Source organism: Coturnix japonica, chromosome 2, assembly GCF_001577835.2.
Source record: "Coturnix japonica isolate 7356 chromosome 2, Coturnix japonica 2.1, whole genome shotgun sequence".
Classification (NCBI taxonomy): Eukaryota; Metazoa; Chordata; class Aves; order Galliformes; family Phasianidae; genus Coturnix; species Coturnix japonica.
Window position 1 is genome coordinate 67665997 of NC_029517.1, and position 18044 is coordinate 67684040.

The 18044-nt window shown below is 36.7% G+C and overlaps 1 protein-coding gene across 2 annotated transcripts in view; it reads left to right on the plus strand.

The window, feature by feature from the left end:
* The window catches only part of DTNBP1 (dystrobrevin binding protein 1), a 67122-nt gene that overhangs the window by 23023 nt on the left and 26055 nt on the right, over nucleotides 1-18044 (plus strand). For both annotated transcript variants that reach the window (XM_015854680.2, XM_015854681.2), the window contains exon 7: nucleotides 4995-5017. In XM_015854680.2, coding sequence (XP_015710166.1) covers nucleotides 4995-5017 — 23 coding nt within the window. The remainder of the gene's footprint in view (nucleotides 1-4994; nucleotides 5018-18044) is intronic.

Below are 18044 nucleotides of genomic sequence, written 5' to 3' on the forward strand. Positions count from 1 at the left end.
TATTCATTTCAGTTGTGCTCATATAAGTTACTAAGGGGGAGAAATTAAATATTGTGAAAAGTGTATTTCACCTGTAGTCTCTGAAATTTATATTTTCTCAAATTCTCACCACAAACCCCAAAGCTCAGCTTTTCTATAAATGAAGTTGAGAGCGCTGACAACATGGTCATTGGAACATTCCAGGTAAATTAAAAATAGTAAATCAAAGGGCGCCTCCTGCCTCAACAGTGCTTCAAGGCACTGCAGTTTTAATTCACTTCAGAATGCATTGTAGTTCTTGCAAATAAAAATGTGCATAGAAGTTATACTTGAGACTAAGAGTACTGTATGTTATCAATGTCTGTATATATTCTTCCACACTAGTGGCTCTGATCATACTATTTGATAGGAAGTTTCAGAGAACGTCTTAACAATGTCTTGGGTTAGCAGTGTTTTGGTTTCATTGCTTTTGGTTATTTTAAATCATGAGGTGTTATCATCTGTGCCTCTTCAGGCATGAGCACGGAGGGGTTTATCTTCAAATTTATCTACATACATGATGCATAGAAGAGGCCAAAAATCTGTCTTACGTCTATTTTATGCTGGCATTAAACTTTACTGGAATATATGGTCTGTCCTCAACTAAATATTATCTTGAGGTATGATACTAGTCCTGTGAAGCTGATCTTTCTCTAACAATTATTGCCCTTTACTTGTTTCTGTCATTCTCTTGGTCATTTTCAAATGTATCTCAGGGGTGTAGAATTTCACAGAATAATTAAACCTCCACCTACTTATGAAGACTAGCAACTGGAAAGGGAGAAATAAAAATTACTGACTGTATGTGGCCAGTTCTTAGTAACTCCAGTGTACATGTAGATCCTAAACAGCTTTTGCCTCTCAGGAAAGAAACTGGGCTTCATAAGTTGCACTGTGCACAGAACATTACTTTTCTACTGCCTCCATGTCTGTATACTCTTATTACTTACATTCATCGTGCTCTACTTTTGTGTGTGTGTACTTGATTTTTCAGTAGAAGAGGAGATGTTTACATTATAATACAGTCACTATAATATTAGTTACAAAAGCTACTTCTTAATAAAAGCTTACTGTTAACTATAAAAAAGTAAAGAATTACAGAATCACAGAAATATAGGGGATGGACAGGGCCTCTGGAGACCATCAAGACCATATGCCTTGCTGAAAGAGGTTACTTACAGCAGATTGCACATGTAAGTTTCCAGGTGGGTCTTGAACATCTCCAGAGGAGGCTCTGCAACCTCTCTTGGCAGCCTGTTCCAGTGCTCTATCACTCTCCTAGTGAAATTTTTTTTCCTCAAGTTTGTGTAGAACTTTCTGTGTTCCACTTTTTGCCTATTGCCCCTTGTTCAATTGTTACATAGCACTGAAAAGAGCCTGGCCCTATCCACTTAACTCCCAAGTTTTAGGTACTTATAAACAGTTACGTGTTCTCCTCTCAACCTTTTCAACAGACTGAAGAGTCCCAGGTCTTCCAGCCTTTCCTTGTACAGCAGATACTCTAAATGTGGCCTCCCCAAGGCAGAGTAGAGGGGGACAATCACCACCCTCAACCTGATGGCCGTGATCTTTTAATGCACCCTAGGATACCACTGGCCTCCTTGGCCACCAGGACACACTGCTGGCTTGCTGGTTATCCACCAGGACTCCTAGATCCTTCTTAGAGCTCTTTTCCAGCAGGTTAGCCCTTAATCTTTACTGATATACATGGTTATTCCTCCCCAGAAAGTCTTCACTTGCTTTTGTTGAAACTCACCAGGTTCCTCTCTACCCACCTCTCCAGTCTGTCTAGATCTTGTTGAATGGCAGCATGGCTTCCTGGTGTCAACTTCTGATCCCAGTTTCATTTAGCTCTTTGGCAATCTTAATGAATTTTCATTTGTGTAGCCAGACAGAGTTGTTGGCATTAACCCAGAATTTAGTAGCTGAAATAGAAGCTATGTATAGTCAAAATCCAAATAGTGGGGTTGATTGATTAGTGGTCAGAGTTTCTTTAGTCCTGGATAGATTCTGAATGACCCCCACTGTTTGCCTCTTAAAACTTCACGTGTAGGGAGGATAGGGGTAAAAATATGTTTTCTTCATAACGATAATGGAAAGAAGTATCTTAACAATCTCCCATGTTTGGTTTTCTTGGTGAAAAAATATATGCAATCCTGCAACATTTTTCTTTGGAAAGCTTTAAATTGTCTAACAAGGCAAATATACTGCAATTTTTTCTCCTAGTATGATGTTGTTAGTAAGCTTCCTGTCAAAGACTGAGCTCTGTTGTATAAACTTAATATAAAACTTGATCTCACAGAGTAGGCAATTTAAATAAAAGAAAAACAAATACAAAAATTTAATATATGGTATCATGACTAGCAGTTTAATATGATAAGACCTAAAAAAGAAAAGAGGCAACAGTCCTACCTGCTCATCCTGAAATCTTTATGGTTTTTTCTTCAGGTTAGTCTTTTTAGTTTTAATTACCATGTAAGCTACTTTTTCTCTTATAGAGTGTTTGTGTATTCCAAATATATAGTTTCATTCTTAATAGAGCTTCAGTGTATTTACTTCTGTGGATTATTTTTGTCTGCATTCTTAGAGAAGATGTATCTTTTGCTTCTTTTAAATTCCTGACAATTTATGAATAAAAAATAAATAATTTACTTGCAAAGGGGAAGAGAAGTGGAACTCTGTAATATATTTTTCTGCACTTATGTCTAGAACTCCATAATTACACTTTGATATTAATTTAATCTTAAGCCTGCAGTTTCTTTCAGTGTTTTTGCAGGTCATACTCTCCTTTCCACTTTAAATTTAGCATCTGGTTATTACCAAAGCAGATGATGAGCAAGATTTAGGACTGAAATTTAATGACCTAAATTTAAAAAAAAATTCCTCATGTTTCTTGTGCAGAGCATATTTTCAGTGAAAATGAATCTTAAGACATTTTTAATGTATCTCCTGTTTAAACTGTTATGATGAACCACAAGATGTGACTGATTATTGTCATCTAAAATATCAAGATAAAAATTGATCAGTCTGAATCTGAATTGCTACAAAATACTAGGAAATGCTGGTCCTTAAATTCATAATCTTTACTCTTACTGTATGCTAATAGAAAATAATTTTGAGTTTTCAGAGGTATGTGATCAAAAACAATTGGTGAATATTCATTTCCAGTTTACTTGCTTAATATAGACTATATATAGATGGATAAAATGTTAGCATCTTAGTGGATCAACCCTAAAATGTTTTGATGGATTTATAGAGGGAAGATTCTTGGTTCTGAGATAAAAGCACTGAATATCACTGTCAGTTGGTTACACTTTTGCCATCCTGTTTGGTACTATATTTACACATAATGACAGTAATTATGTTGTGTTCCCTTTTGGACACAAGTGGTATAAGACCTCTTGATTTTAGGACCAACTAGCTTAGGTCTTTTCCTCTTACATTCACAAGATGTTTCCTCAGTATGGTTTTGTTTCTGACTGTGGAAAATGTGCATTTCCTGTAATTGATTTTTATTTTTTTTTTTTGTCAAATAGTTTTAAAATTATTATTAAATATAAATTAAGAGTTTTTAAATTGTGTTTAGTGCATGTAGGATGGGAAAAAAATACTGGAGTTTGAACCTACAAATCATATGCGTTAGGTTTTTTCCCTCTGTTAAAAAAGGGAATATCTGAACTGAGAAGGGCATGGAGATGGGAAGGGAAATAAATATCACAGGAAGTCAGAATTAGCAGGCTTCACTACTGTAACTTATGCAGTAGCTTATTTCCTGCCAAAGCACACGTCCTTTCAGAAGCTGATGTTTAATTCTTGGTGACAAAATTGGCATGTTCACTGGAAGCGTGGAGGTAAATGCATTCTCTGGCTGCTTTTTGTCTGCTTTGTGCTGCTTAGAAAATAGCCTTAGTTTTAAAAGTTTTGTCTATTCTCCCAGCAGGAATAAATGCTGAAGGACTTCATCTGCTAGGGAGGAGAAGGAATTATTATAGTACAGCATATGTATTATGAAAGAGTCTGCATCGTATGTGACTCAGTAATGACTGAAGCATATGTTTTCATCTATGAATAGTGAAAAATGTTTATCTCAAGAACTGTTAGTTCAGTCTTTGAACTTCTCTTACTTAAAATCACTTTTGCATTCCAAATCTGGAATTCAGCTATGCTTATTATGTGCATGAGACCTAAGTCTTCAAGGCAGAGGCTGAAAAGATGTTCGTTATTAAGTGAACATTTCATAAGGAAAAGGCCAGCGTTCTGCCTTACTTAAGCTAAGCTATTACTTGGATATCTCTTTAGTTTCCCAGTTCATAATAAACCACTGCTTTGTAGCACTGGCAGATAGATCGTTTTGCAATTTCCTGAAAACAGAGAAAATATTTCTGTTATCTATGTGCTTTGCATTCACAATTCCCTCGCTTCTGAAAGTGGAATGTGGCCTGGAGTGAAGGAAAAAAGATGCATCTGCTTTTGACTTGATTTCTTAGTTATCTGGTAGAGGAGTACTGTGTATTTTCTGTCACTCTTTGTATTTGAAATTCTATCCTCTGAGGGGAATGTTTCTGCTGCCTTCAGACTGTTGCAGCTGAGTGAGTGAAGTTGTAAGGTTTTGTTCTTTGCCATTGACAAAAGGATTTTTTAATAGCATTAATGAAAATGGAGCACTTATTGTTATTCACTAATCAATAGATGCTTTAGTATCCAAAACCTTAGGAAGTCTTGATTATTTTTGTAATAATGTATCTAGAAATGATGCGCATAGATATAAATATGCAACACTTGTGTAATTGTGCATATTTATGAATAGATAGTAGCCTAATTTCAAAACAGCTTGATTTAGATAAGCACATTTAGTAGTATTTATTACCCTTACAGATGATGAAAATAAAATTCTGAGCATTTAGTCTTTTAATGAGTCTTAACATTCCTAATTTACTTATTTGCTTATTAATTTGTATTCTGGTTTTCTCCTACAGGAAGGAACTTGAGACCTTCAAAGGTAAATTTTGATGTTTTTTGGTTTGTTTTTTTTTTCACATTTTACATGAATATTTACAAGAGTTACTGTAATTCTTATATCAAATGAGACCAGCACAGAACCAGAAGTGTTCTACTTCTGCATTTGTTAATCTGAATTTTATGTCAGACCCTGCATGTCAGACTCTTTTTATTCAGTTTACCTGTTCTTGCTCCTGGTTTCTTTGGGGGAGTCATAATTGTAGTAAGAGCACAGAGGATGCTGTTGTTTTAGGTAGATATCAGAGAATCTTTATCTTATTCAGGTCTTTCCCTTGGTGTTAAGTTTTGAAAGTTAAGTGCTTTGTCTTCTGCTACTTGATGTCTTTTCTGGAATGAATATATTTTTGATGTGTTGTTGGCTATTAATTGTTGGGCTTCTGTCTAGCTATTTCTAGGAAATTTTCTCAGTATTATTACATCAGATGGATGCAATTCCTGCAGCTCAACTGTTTGGATATAAATTATTATACATACATGCTTCCAGTGGCTAGGAACTCAGTGATGTTTTATTGCTCTTTCACTGTGGTGCGTAAGGGGAACACTACCATTTTCAGTTGATCTTAAATTCAGGCTTATTCTACCTACTAATGTTAATGTTTGATCAGCTTGAGAATTCTTACTACCTTTTGCTTTGAATAAGGTACGACTGTGGCTTTTTGACTAGTTCTTATTTATGAATACCAAGTCAAGCACTTTGACTTACACCAATTAACTATCTCTTCAAATTGAAAGTAGGGCTGGGAATTTCAATCAACGGCATTCCCCTTTGACTTTTCAGTTCATTACTACCTCATCCTTACATAATGCTGAAAAAGGAAAATAATAAAGCTAACATTAGTGGACAAGCTACACAGATTATGTAAAATGTCACTTTATCTGTAGCTTACCATAACAACTCTTTCTCCTCATTGATGTGACAGCTTTCAACACAGACTTGCTCAATATGAAACCAGAGATAAAGTCAAGCTTATTCTATTCCATGGCAGTGAAGCTACTTTGTATTATCTGATGCTCATGAGAGTAGTGAATCTTACTTTAATTTGTTTCAGTTAGGGGAGTTAAGTGAGTCAGGAGGATGGTTTCCAAAATTATTTCTGTCTTGGATTCTCCCCCCTGCCCCCCAAAAGGAGATGGTAACTTCTTGCCTCAGTAGGTGTTAATGTACTTCACAAGCACAAATATTTTCCTGCAAGGGAAAGGTACTAGCTATTTGCTTGCCTTGAAATTTATGTCAGCCTAAGTAACTGGTTTTGTAATGGATATAGATGCATTCAGTTTTCCAGTAGTAATTATGAAGGCTTATAGTAACAAAGAGAAGGTTTTTACAGCAAATGTAAACAGATGCCAGGAAAGAATCCAAAGTATTTTTTTGCTTTTTCACTGAAAAGTTCAGCTGTAGTCAGTGGTTGTTACAATCCATATCAATGACTAAGGAGTAGGATCTCGTACTATACCAAGGAAAGATCAAGTTAGCGATTTCTTTAGGTCTGTGAAGTGTTTTCAAATCAACTGATCAAATTTATTCTTCAATACTCAACTGTCAGAAGTTGTGGAAGGCAAACACAGTGTCAGATCTTTAAAACCAGAAATTAAGCATCAGTCAGCCTAAATGCTTCATTTTATTATAGACTGAACTAGTAGATAGGGTTATACCCAGTAGAAAAAGAGAGAAGTAGTAACTAATAAAATTTATTTGACATGACAAAATGGTCATGTCAAGCAAGTTTAAATTCTTTTTATAAGATGACAGCAGTACAGGTTAAGATGAACAATGCTTACCTTATTTTAGTTCTAGGAACAGCTTGTACTGTCTTGCCTGATGTTATTCCAGGAAGTAGAGATTAAACCTACTAGGGAATGTGTACATGGCTGATTGGAAATCCATACTTCAAGGGTAGATTTCTGTAGCTTCTTAAATTGTCTTCATTCTCCTCTTTTCTTGGAATTCTCACTGTTAACGTGGATGGTGAAACATAGATGCTTTCCCAGACCGACTTTAGTCATTCTTTTTGTGGCCTTTTGGAACTTCAACCAATTTCTTGAGGACCGTAGCATGCATTTCATCAGCTGACAAGGAACAGAGTGAGTTTCCTCCTCATGAAGGATTCATGATTACAGAGTGACAAGTGTTTCAGTTCTACAGCAGCTTTTTATGATCTTAACTGGTGGTTCCTTCATGCATATTTCTGTTTTAAGCTACTTCCAGAGCTTGTGCAGAACATGGTCTGCAGTTTGGTTTAGCTTTGGTTGATGTGACATGCTGAAATAGCTCAGTAGATGGCCAAAGGAATGTTGGCACAGGATGAGGAAAAAAGTCCAGGAACCGCATCGAAGTTACCATTGCAATGCAGTTACCTGAAAATCAAATATTTCTGGTGGCACAGTACCTAACGGATTTTAAGACTGAGATGAGAAAGTATTGGCATCGTTGTGCAAAGTACTGATAAGACTTTATCTGAAATACTGCAAATAGCTTTTGTATGGTGTATAAAAAAATAGGTTAACTAGAAGTAGTTGGTAGATTATTCTTTTCATTTTGTGTTCTAAGTATAGACTACAGCCTCAACTGATTTATCCTTGCATGACTACCCAGACTGAACTGTGTTCATAAACATTGTTTATAAAATGACCAGCGTTGGGTAACCAGAAAAGAACTGCTTGAAGTAAGGGTGCTGTTGTTTGGGGGCAGAGGAGAAGGCAATGCTTTCTACAGGCTGTATAAAAGGATATTTAAGCTAAGCATTATAAGGCTTTCTAAGTATCAGAGCCCAGGGATTCTAGAGTTGATACCCAGTATGTGCCATAGTTTTGTCTTCTAACTGATTTTAACCTGGAGCTTAGGATGTTTATGAGGAAGATAATATGAAGTGCTTTCATTATGTGGGGAGCGGACTCTGGACATGGGATTTCTTCCAGCCTGGTGCTGAAAAGATGTCCGGTTGGAAGCTGATGTTGTTAAGCAGTGTGAAACAAGTACATAACAGTATGTTAAGAAATGATGAATGATTTCTATATTTGTCAACAAATATACTCTTGTAGAATTCATTTCTATATTTGTTTGCATTTGTATAACAGGCTGTACTCTTACATATCCTGAGAAGTGGGTTTTATTATGCTTTTCTTCAATTTGCTTTAAGACTATTTACAGGGCCAGACATTCTCCTTTGTTGTTGGCTGTACCTGTGGAGTAGAGTATCAGGACAAAACCCTCAAGTCTCTTTTCTTTTCAGCCTCAGGGATTTTCTATTAAAATGTAAGCATAATGCATTATTTATTATCTGTGACACTGAGAAAGTGAAGGTTAAAGGCTTTCCTGCTTCTTGTGTGAAGCATCTCTGTGAAAAAGGCAGGGAGTGGCTGGTGTCTCTACTGGTACTGCTGCAGCACTGGCACTGGTATATCCAGAGTGTAGCTATGCACTGGAACAAAATATCTCAAAGCCTATCCTGTTTCTTTTTGTAATAAGTTATCTTACATAAGACATTTGCTGTCAGATATGATGGATTTATGGATGAAAACATTGGGTATGACATTTGAAGTGGCCTGCATGTTTCTTCTTCCTAGTTCTCATCCATTTCAGTGTATGCGGAAACCACTTTCAGAACCTGGATTATGCCCTGTGCTGCCATATTCTGGGTGCTTAAAAAAGCATTCTGCTGTGGATCTTGGCGATTTCCTGCAAGAAAAGACTTTACTGTAGAATATTTGTTTTTAGTATTTGATGCATTTTGATTTTGGATTTCAGAAAGGAGTGTATCGTTTTCAGTTTTACAGCTGGGAAATTAGAAATTAAATAGCAAATACATTGTTATTTTTTCTTTATTCTTGAAATAGACTGCAGTCATGTAACTGCATTGAGATTTGAAATCTTTCAGCTGTCCTTTTAGAGATACGATATAATTTATATTATGGTGTTGTTTTTTTCTTTTTTAAAGTGAACATTGTTTCTGTCCCTGTGCATCCAGTACTGTGCAGTAAATGTTCATAGAATACTGTAAACCTCTTTAAAAGATGGACGAGTGAAGCAGAGCAATGAGATTAAAAAAAAATTGGGGGGGGGGCGGGGGCAGGGGAAGGGAAGAAGATTAAAGCAGTAAAAGCAGTACGTTGTACAGTGGTAATAATTTACGTTGCTGAGTTTAATTCAGGTTTCATCCAAGTGGGAACTCTACATGTCAGGTTTTAAAATAACTTGTAAAAGGCCCATTTCTTTAATAAAAATAAGCAAGGGGTTTAGGATGAAATGTTTTGAGTTACGTTTCTGGAAAGAAAAGTAAGCGATTTAGGCTATTTAAAATCAGCAGCTCATCACTTTTTGACAATGAAAGGTGTTAGAAACTTTGTAAGGGCAGATATGCATGTGGCTTTAGCTACTGAGTCATGTGTATTTATAAGCTTTAACAGGATTAGTTTCATTCAAGCTCATGGAAACTGGTCATACGATCATTTTCAGCACTTCTGTTTACAGTACAACAGAATATATTTCCAGCTCTCTGCATCAGAGATCTCTCCCAAACAAGTCCTGATAATTTTTAAAAGCTTCGTCAAAATGCTCTTTCTGAAAAAGAGAATGGTAAAGAGACAAGGTGTGTTTTTCTTGTTGGTTTGTTTGTTTTCTACTAGGTTAAAGTATTGGGTCCCAATGGAGATGCAGATCTTTATAATCCAAGATGCTTCTGGTGAACTTGTAATTTTCTCCTCATTTCTTTTTTTTATTTAATGGACTTCCGTCAACAATATTTCAAATAGATTTTATTTTTATTTTATAATTATTTTTTCTTCTAGCCTAAGGATCTTCTTTTTCACATTGTATTCTGAAGGCTGCCAAATACCTAATCCTTTCTAGTCCTCATACAGTCTTGCAGATGCATGAGTAATATGTACTGGAGATCTTTACAGCTTGTTCTTGACGCAGTTCATTCTTTCATGAGGAAGTTGTGTCATAATCTTGAGTACACCATCCCCTATACTTCTGAGCAAGAGTAAGTGACATTATGGTAGAAAACTGTACCAGCTGCATAGAGTCCATTTCCTGCAATGTTTACGAGTATATTACCCCCATATCTTTCACAATGAAAATTCATCATATTTTGTTACTATGAAGAACTTTCTGTGACAAATTACGCCCATAACCAAGTTGGATAATAATGATGTACTATTGTACTGGGGGATTTCACATTTCAATCACCCTTCCTCCCCTATTCAGATAAGTGTCTTATTTATTTGGGTCCAGCTTCTGAAGCATGCTGTGGGAGACAAGCAGTGCTTCTGCTGCTAGTGCTTCCTGAATGTTTCTTGATTATTTTAGAATTTATTTAGCTGACTGTGATTGGGAGAGTGGGAAAAAAACGTAGCGCAGATGCAAAAGAGGACAAATCTTATCCTGTCATGCCAGAAAACAGAATCACAGAATGGTTTGGGTTGGAATGGTTCTCAAAGATCATTTAGTTCCAACCTCTCTGCTGTGGGCATGATTACTGCCTATTAGATGAGACTACCCATGGCCCCATTCATCCTAGACTTGGACACCTCCAGGGATAGGACATCCACAGCTTCTCTAGGCAGCTTGTTCTAGCACCTCATTACCCTCTGAGTGAAGAATTTCCTCCTGATACCTCATCTAAATCTCCCCTCTTTTAGTTTAAATCTGTTCCTTCTTGTCCTGTCACTATCTACCCTTGTAAAAAGTTGATTTCCCTCCTGTTTATGAACTTCCTTCAAGTACTGGAAGACCACAGTGAGGTCTCCTTGGGGTCTTCTCCATGCTGAACAGGCCCTGCTCCTTCATCCCATCTTCATAGGAGAGGTCCTCCAACCCTCTGACCATCTTTGTGACTCTCCTCTGGACCTGCTCCAAAAACTCCACGTGTTGGCATTGTCAGAAAACTTGCTAAGGGTGCGATTAGTCACAAATAGTGGGATCCAAGATGGATCTCTGGGTAGCACCACTTGTTACTGACCTCTACCAGGACTAAGTACTTTGATGGTATTGCATCAAAGGCCTTGCACAAGTCCAAGTAGATGACATCAGTTGCCCTTCCTTTGTCCACTGATGCTGTCACTCCATCATAGAAGGCCACCAGACTGATCTGTAACAATCCGCTGCTGTTGAAGTCATGCTGACTGTCTCAGACCTTTAGAACATTTGCTTCATTCTGTTGTCATAAAGCTAAGATGGAGTTAAAATTTTTCCAAAATATTCAGGCTTTGGACTTTTTTTTTTTCATTATTTTGTGGTATTTTGCTGAAAATATTTTGGGAATTTAATGCACATCACCAGCTTCCTTCCTAATCCATCAAGCCTTGTAACTTCAGATATTTTGTATTTTTTGTGACAAGAATTGACCAAGATTCCCACATATTCATTTCTCGAGAGAATATTTATTGTAACTTGAGATTTAGTCTCCTCTAGACAATTCTTGAGTGAAAGGCAAATGAGTTAAATGAGTTTAACTACTTAAGTCTTCCATCATGCTGTAATAGGATAAGACAGGTGGAAAAGAAAAAAATGGTAAAGCGTCCTTATAGCTGCCTTGCATTCGATTTTCCTGTTGTGTTTTCCTATCTGCAAACTCTCGTATCTGTTTAATTCTCATGACACTTTTTAAAACCGTCTAGATCAGCGATCTAGCTGCTTGTAAGCTCTGTGCTACTGTAGGAAAAATATTCTCTACATGTTTAGCTTGAATCACTATAATGACAGTATTTCCTTTTATGCCTTAGTGAAAGATGGCCACACAGTCAACTGGATGTGAGAGTGAAACAATTTCCCCCCAAGTTTTCAGTTAATGAGGGAAAAGCAGGGCTTCCCTTATCGTGGCAGTACAAGCTTTGGTGGACCTTAGTTGATCATGAAATGGCACCTGATTTTAAGCTTGTTATATATGACATTGGAAATGGGTATGGAAGTTAAAAGCTGTAGAGAGAAGGATTTCTGAAGGAAATCTAATATTTTGAAAAAGACACTAGACAGATATCAGGTTACTTATGGACAAACCAGTTCATCATCCATCTTCAGAGCAAATATTGTGTGTTCTTGCAGCTCAGCTTATTAAAGATTGCTTTTGTTCTGGTCATTTATTCCACCTCAAGCTACTTCTGTTTTACTGCTTTAAATACTTTTTTCTTTTTACTTGTTGTGAGTTTGGTCTATAATGCAACTTTGCATGCAGCAAATTTGATAGTGCTGCTTGTTTGTGGTCTATTTACTTGACAAGACTTCAGGTAGCTGTCACCTGAAAGTAGCATTCAAACAATTAACTAATAGCCATACAATAGTAGTGTTCCAGATACTTCAGAAACCTTGTCTTTGTCAGCTTTTTTATCCTAATTATGACTGGGGGAGAGAGGAGGGATACTTCTTTTCTTTATAATTCTGTTTCATCTCTATGTATTTTCAGAGAATCTTGTGGTTTTGGGTGCTTGTTTTGGGTGGGTTTCTTATGTAGCACTTAAGCTCTTCCATCATACGTTACTTTGTGTTTTGAGGGAGCTAGTTTATTCTCCCAACAAATTTTAATATAGTTATATTTATGTGGCTTTCATTTTTGCCCTCAAATTTTACTTTTGTGTTTTAGTCTTAAATTAAGTCAGAAGCCCTTTCAGGGATCAGAGACTCCACAACAGTTTTAACATCACTGCAGCTAGAAATAAGATGGCTCCTGAATGTACGTGTACAACTCCTGCTGGCTTCAGCAGAATTTGGCTCTGGATTGGAGTCAGCCTTTCCGAATCCCATTTTTGTAAGCACTGGATGGGGCCAATGTATTAATAAAGTAAGAGGGACTGAATGAACAATAGAGAATAAGATGAATGTGAGCCATTTAGGTAATGGGAACAAATTTCATGGGGACAAAAGGCCTGTCATACTCAGTTTATGTAGAAAATAAAATATTTAAAAGTGTACTATTTCGGCTGTCTATAGTCCTTAAAGGATTGACTGTGTGGGGAAAGCCCATTGTGTCTGCAGAGCTAACTGGAATTCATTCTTTAATTACTGAAATCTAGACTGCTGGTGGGATTTTCTTGTGATCATGATTTTCTTTTAATCTTTCTCATCAATATTTTTGGCATTATTTTCACCAGCGAAATAAACTAATTTCATAGGCCTACGTATTCCTGAGATTTTTTCCCTCTAATCAGGAGGATTTGAGAAATATGCGTTTCATACTTTTTTTCCTTTTTGTCTGTACTCTATTTTGAAAATTGTGATCAGAAGCTTTTTGAAATGTGTTATTTTTAAGTAAGAGAGAAAGCACTCACGCTGTCTGTCATGGTTTCCAGCAGCACTGAGAATGCTCCTAAACGGAAGGAGTAGCACGTGCCAAATTCTGAGCAATGTCTAACAATTTGTGAAACACAAAAACAGTGTTGTATAACTGTAGCATCACCATGACCAAAGATTCTTGGCGCTATGCTGCTTCCATAATTTCGTAACTGCATACACATCTGCTTTTTTCTTTAATGAAAATCCTGATGTGTGACACAGAAAATTCAGTTTTCAGAAGAGAAGACTGCTAACGTGTTAAAAAAAAATTGCCTTCAAGTTTTTGAATATTTTATATGTGAAGTGAGAATAGTATATAATCTGGTTTGTGGGGTATCTGAGCTGAGCCACATTAAGGAAAAATACTTTGAGGGGAGATCCATATGAATATTTCACAATAAATAATAAAGAGAAAAACAGATTCTTCCCTTACCTTTTCCTCATTTCTAAACATTTTCAGTCGATTCCAGTTCTCTGTGAAATAAGTGCATGCTGCAACTGCATGCCATGGAACTGTAACCCAGTGGGAAGCACTTCCCCTTTCAGCTACCCCTTTATTCAGCTGCATGTGGTATCTTCCCAAATACATGCATGCATTCTGGTGTGCCACAGCTGCTGCTAGCTTGCATTCAGGTTCTGCAAAGGCAGGGAGTTGGAGCATCAATGTGTATGCAGCTGTGTATGAGTGACCCATTGAAAACTGGTGGCTGCCGTATTACTGCTTTGAAAAAGCAGGCTTCCAGCATCAGTCTTTGTTCTACATCAGTGAAGATGCACATCGGTGGAGCTGCTTGCTAACTGGAGGTTTCACTTGACTGGTACTGTGCTCCTGTTTACTTGCTTCTTCCTCACTGCCATGTCATCTCCGGGAGCCCCTGAGAGCACTCCAAAGAATTCATGTAGGTGGAACTTTATTATCCTTATTATTTGCTTGGTTAATTTATCAAGCTAATGGAAGCGAGCTTTATGCATTTTTTCACTTACCACAATTGCCTGATTTGTAAAGGGCGTGCTGTACATGGGAGGTTAAATATCAACTTGATTTAGCAAATTTCTGAGAGATAGTGACTTCATGTCTGTTTTGTCAGAGCTTTTGCTTATTACTTTGCTCTGTTCTTTTGCATTATTGTCAAAATAATATTAATTGGATTGTGTGTGAGTAAATATGCTCTACTAAGAGGATAAAAAGGCAACTGTACTGTGTTAGCTAATATTCAGGCAGACTTTTGTCTGAGGGTGGGGTGATATTGGAGGGTGAAGGGGGGGAGGAGAATTTCTATCTGAAGATAGAAACTCAATATTGAAAATTGGAGAGGTGGATTCATTAAGATAGATACAGTTGTGCTATTTTTTTTATTTCCTTCAGGTGAGATAATAAATGATAAAATCATATTTTTAAATTGATTGCTTTTGCTTATATTAATGAGCAGCCTGTGTTATATGAAGCAGCATTCCTGTTAACATAATTAAGAACGTTTTTAGATGCTAATTTGTAACTAAGTTGATGTCTAGAATGGTGCATTGGTTAAAATCAAAATGAGAGGTGGATTTCTGCTCTGATTTTTTTGTTCTTTTATATAACCACTGAAGAAGCTTTTTATATAGTTGTTCACGTGGATTTTTTCAGTTGGTGTCCGGGATCAACAGATAACATAAAACTGAACCCTTATACTATCTTAGTGACCTGTTGGAGTATGCCTTTATCAAGGTGCTACCTATGAGTTGTAGTTTTGACCACTCAATTTGATATTAATATATGCATATTAAAGTTTAACATCTTGCATTAGGCAGCTCACATGGTATGGGAGAACTCCTTTCAGTTGTATTCATTAGAAATACTTAATATATCAAATAATTGTTTTCCATGTATTTAGACAGGATGGTTGACTTCACATAAAAGTGGCAAAATTAATTTACACTCTGTTCTGCTAAATGTAGTGTGACCACTTTGCACTCAGAATTGTTGGTTTATAGCAAGTAGCATACATACTCATGGCATAATCCATTTTGTTTCCTTTACTAGTTTGTAAATCTTGACAGAACTTGTATTTTATTTCATTTTGGTTTTGAATTCCTCAAACTGAAATGGAGGCATGTTGCTGGGGGTATGTGGCATCAAGAGAGCTGTATCTTCCAATCTGTCCTCTATTTTCAATGATATCCTGGACAGAAGAACAGCTATTTTGTGTGTGTCTCTGTATGTGGCCTAAAATTAAATTGATATAATGAATAAAATAGGGAATTACAGAATAAATCTGAAATGGTGCAATAGCTATATCAGTCCTCAGATGACTGGTAGGAAGAGGTACCATTAAGCATGTGCTTTAGTGTCGGCATTAATTCTGGACTGGTTTGCGCCTTCTGTGGTAACCAAGTTTATTTTTATTTTTTTTTTAAATCACATTTCCTTCTACATTTTATTCTTGTAATAATACAAAAAGAAAGATTGGCCTTTAAAATTCTCATGATAAACTGTTTGCTCCCCATCTCTATAGGCTGAGGTTAATTAGAAATTAGGAAATACTCATCTACGTGCTCTTAGAAAGATTGCTTCACTCTAACAAGATCAGATGTGATATGGTGTTCGACGTTGCCCAAAAGTATCTTCTAGCCTGTGAATGCATCTTTGTACAAATGAATTTGTGATCAGATTTCCTTACGGCAGTATTCTTTTTTCTGGTGTGCTGCTTCTATTTTATTACGTTAGATATGTAAATGTTAGTGCAGGCATTTCATCAATTTGATTTGTAGCTAAATGTATGATTACAGATCTCATGTTTTTTTAATATTTCCCCACGTGACAGTATTTCTTTTGGTAGTAGCGCTGTAAACGTGATGCTATTCTGGTCCTCTCAGCATTCTGAATTAGTAGAAATGCTTTAAAAGCTGCAGTGGAAATAATTTATTCCTCCTGTGTAGCGCATCCTTAGATAAATCTCCACTCCTCCTTCCACAGCAGTCTGTTACCAACTACTTGTTCTGGTTTCTAATCATGCAGCTCAGGAGGGCGGGTGCCTGGGGTGTGCGTGTGGATGTGGAACAGTGCTGCAGGTTTGTCTACTCTGCAGGAAAATGGACAAGAATAGGGATGTTCTGGTAACCAAATCTGCCCAATTTATTTACTGATATTTATTTGGGAGCGTTGTATTATATGTTGAGGCACTAGAGCTGAAACCATGCAAACATAATTTTTAAATATTGTAGCTCATATGGCATCCTGTTTATAATGTATTTGTTTTTACTGCACAGATTCAAGACGGTTCTTTAGAAAATGATGCTGAATAATTGAAAAGATGAAATATTCATGTATTTTAAAATTAGTGAAACATTTTTATGTGTGTGTAGTATTTCTAAATCACACATTTTTAATGTAATGTGTAAGCTCAGACTGAAAGAGGTTAAGAGACAATTTTGACTAACTGAACTCGTTGTTTCATTTTTAATGACTTGGGTTACTCTGTAGATTAAGAGGAAATGAAAATCTTGTGGAGATGTCACTCAACCCTTTTTCCTTTTATGTAGAAGCCAGCTAATGCTATTTTGACATTGCATCAATGAGACTTGATCAAAATGTAGCTGGCTGTGTCTCATTATAAATCAAACAGAAACAGTGTCATTTATATGAATACATTTTTGGTTTAATTAGATGATTATATAATCACTGTAGGCCTAGCCCACCAATATTTCCATTGGCTCAAGAGGCTTTTAACTTAGTTCATAATCATGCTAGAAATCCTCACGGATTTCTCTCCTTGGTTTTCTAACATTACAGTGGGGAAAAAAAAGAAAAAAAAAGAAAAAAAAACCAAAACACTTCCCCAGAAGACAACTAAAAATATGGGGAGTGGTTTTCGCAGTGTGTCTTGTGCTTTTACATAGGTGTGAAATGTAAGCGGGGGTACTTGATAAGCTGGTGTTTTGTGGCCCACTGGTGATATGCAAACCACAGCTGTGTGGACCTGGTTGTCTGAAGTCCTGGTGACAGGTGCAATGGAGTGATTTCTTTTGAAGTCTGTTTAACCATACAGCAGGCTTAAGAGGTTGGGCTTTTTTACCTTTGCTTAGAAGAGCATTATTTTACTGTTTGTGCCTTTGGCGTCTTGTACAGCATTGCTTCTGGAGTGTGCTGGCCCTCAAGAAGTGCTTGTAGCTTCTGCCGCTGGCTCCAGCAATCTATGTGACTGTCTCACTGTGCTAAGGGCTTGGATGACATATGTATTTTCCCTTTTTGTTTTTTGGTACATATTTAGAGAGTTGCACTGCCAGTCACTTAGTATCTGGTTCTCATCACACCCAAATGTGTTTTGGATGCAAAGCTGTAGAAAAGCTGACAAAATGGAAAGCCAAGTCCCAGACTTGTAGCATAACTGGGGAACCATAACTGATATGAAAACCTTCAATAAGCACAGAATAGGAAGAAGTCTGGCAGAGACACTTCTCTGCCTACTTTTGTCCCCCCAATAGAGTCACAGTACGCCTGAGTGACCTTTATGCCACTGAAGAGTTCTCCTGCATATTGGTGATTATTTGCTCCACTTCTCTTAAAATTCACGAAGTGAAAATGAGTTTGGTATACAGAAGAATTGTGAGCTCTATCTATCTACAATACAAGAGAAAATAGAAAAGATTTTATCTAATAAAGACCAGAAAAAAAAAGAAAAAAAGAAAAAAAGGATGTATTTTAAGCTTCATTGAAACCTGGAATTTTTGAGGATTTCTAGGGCAAAGAAATGTTTGCGAA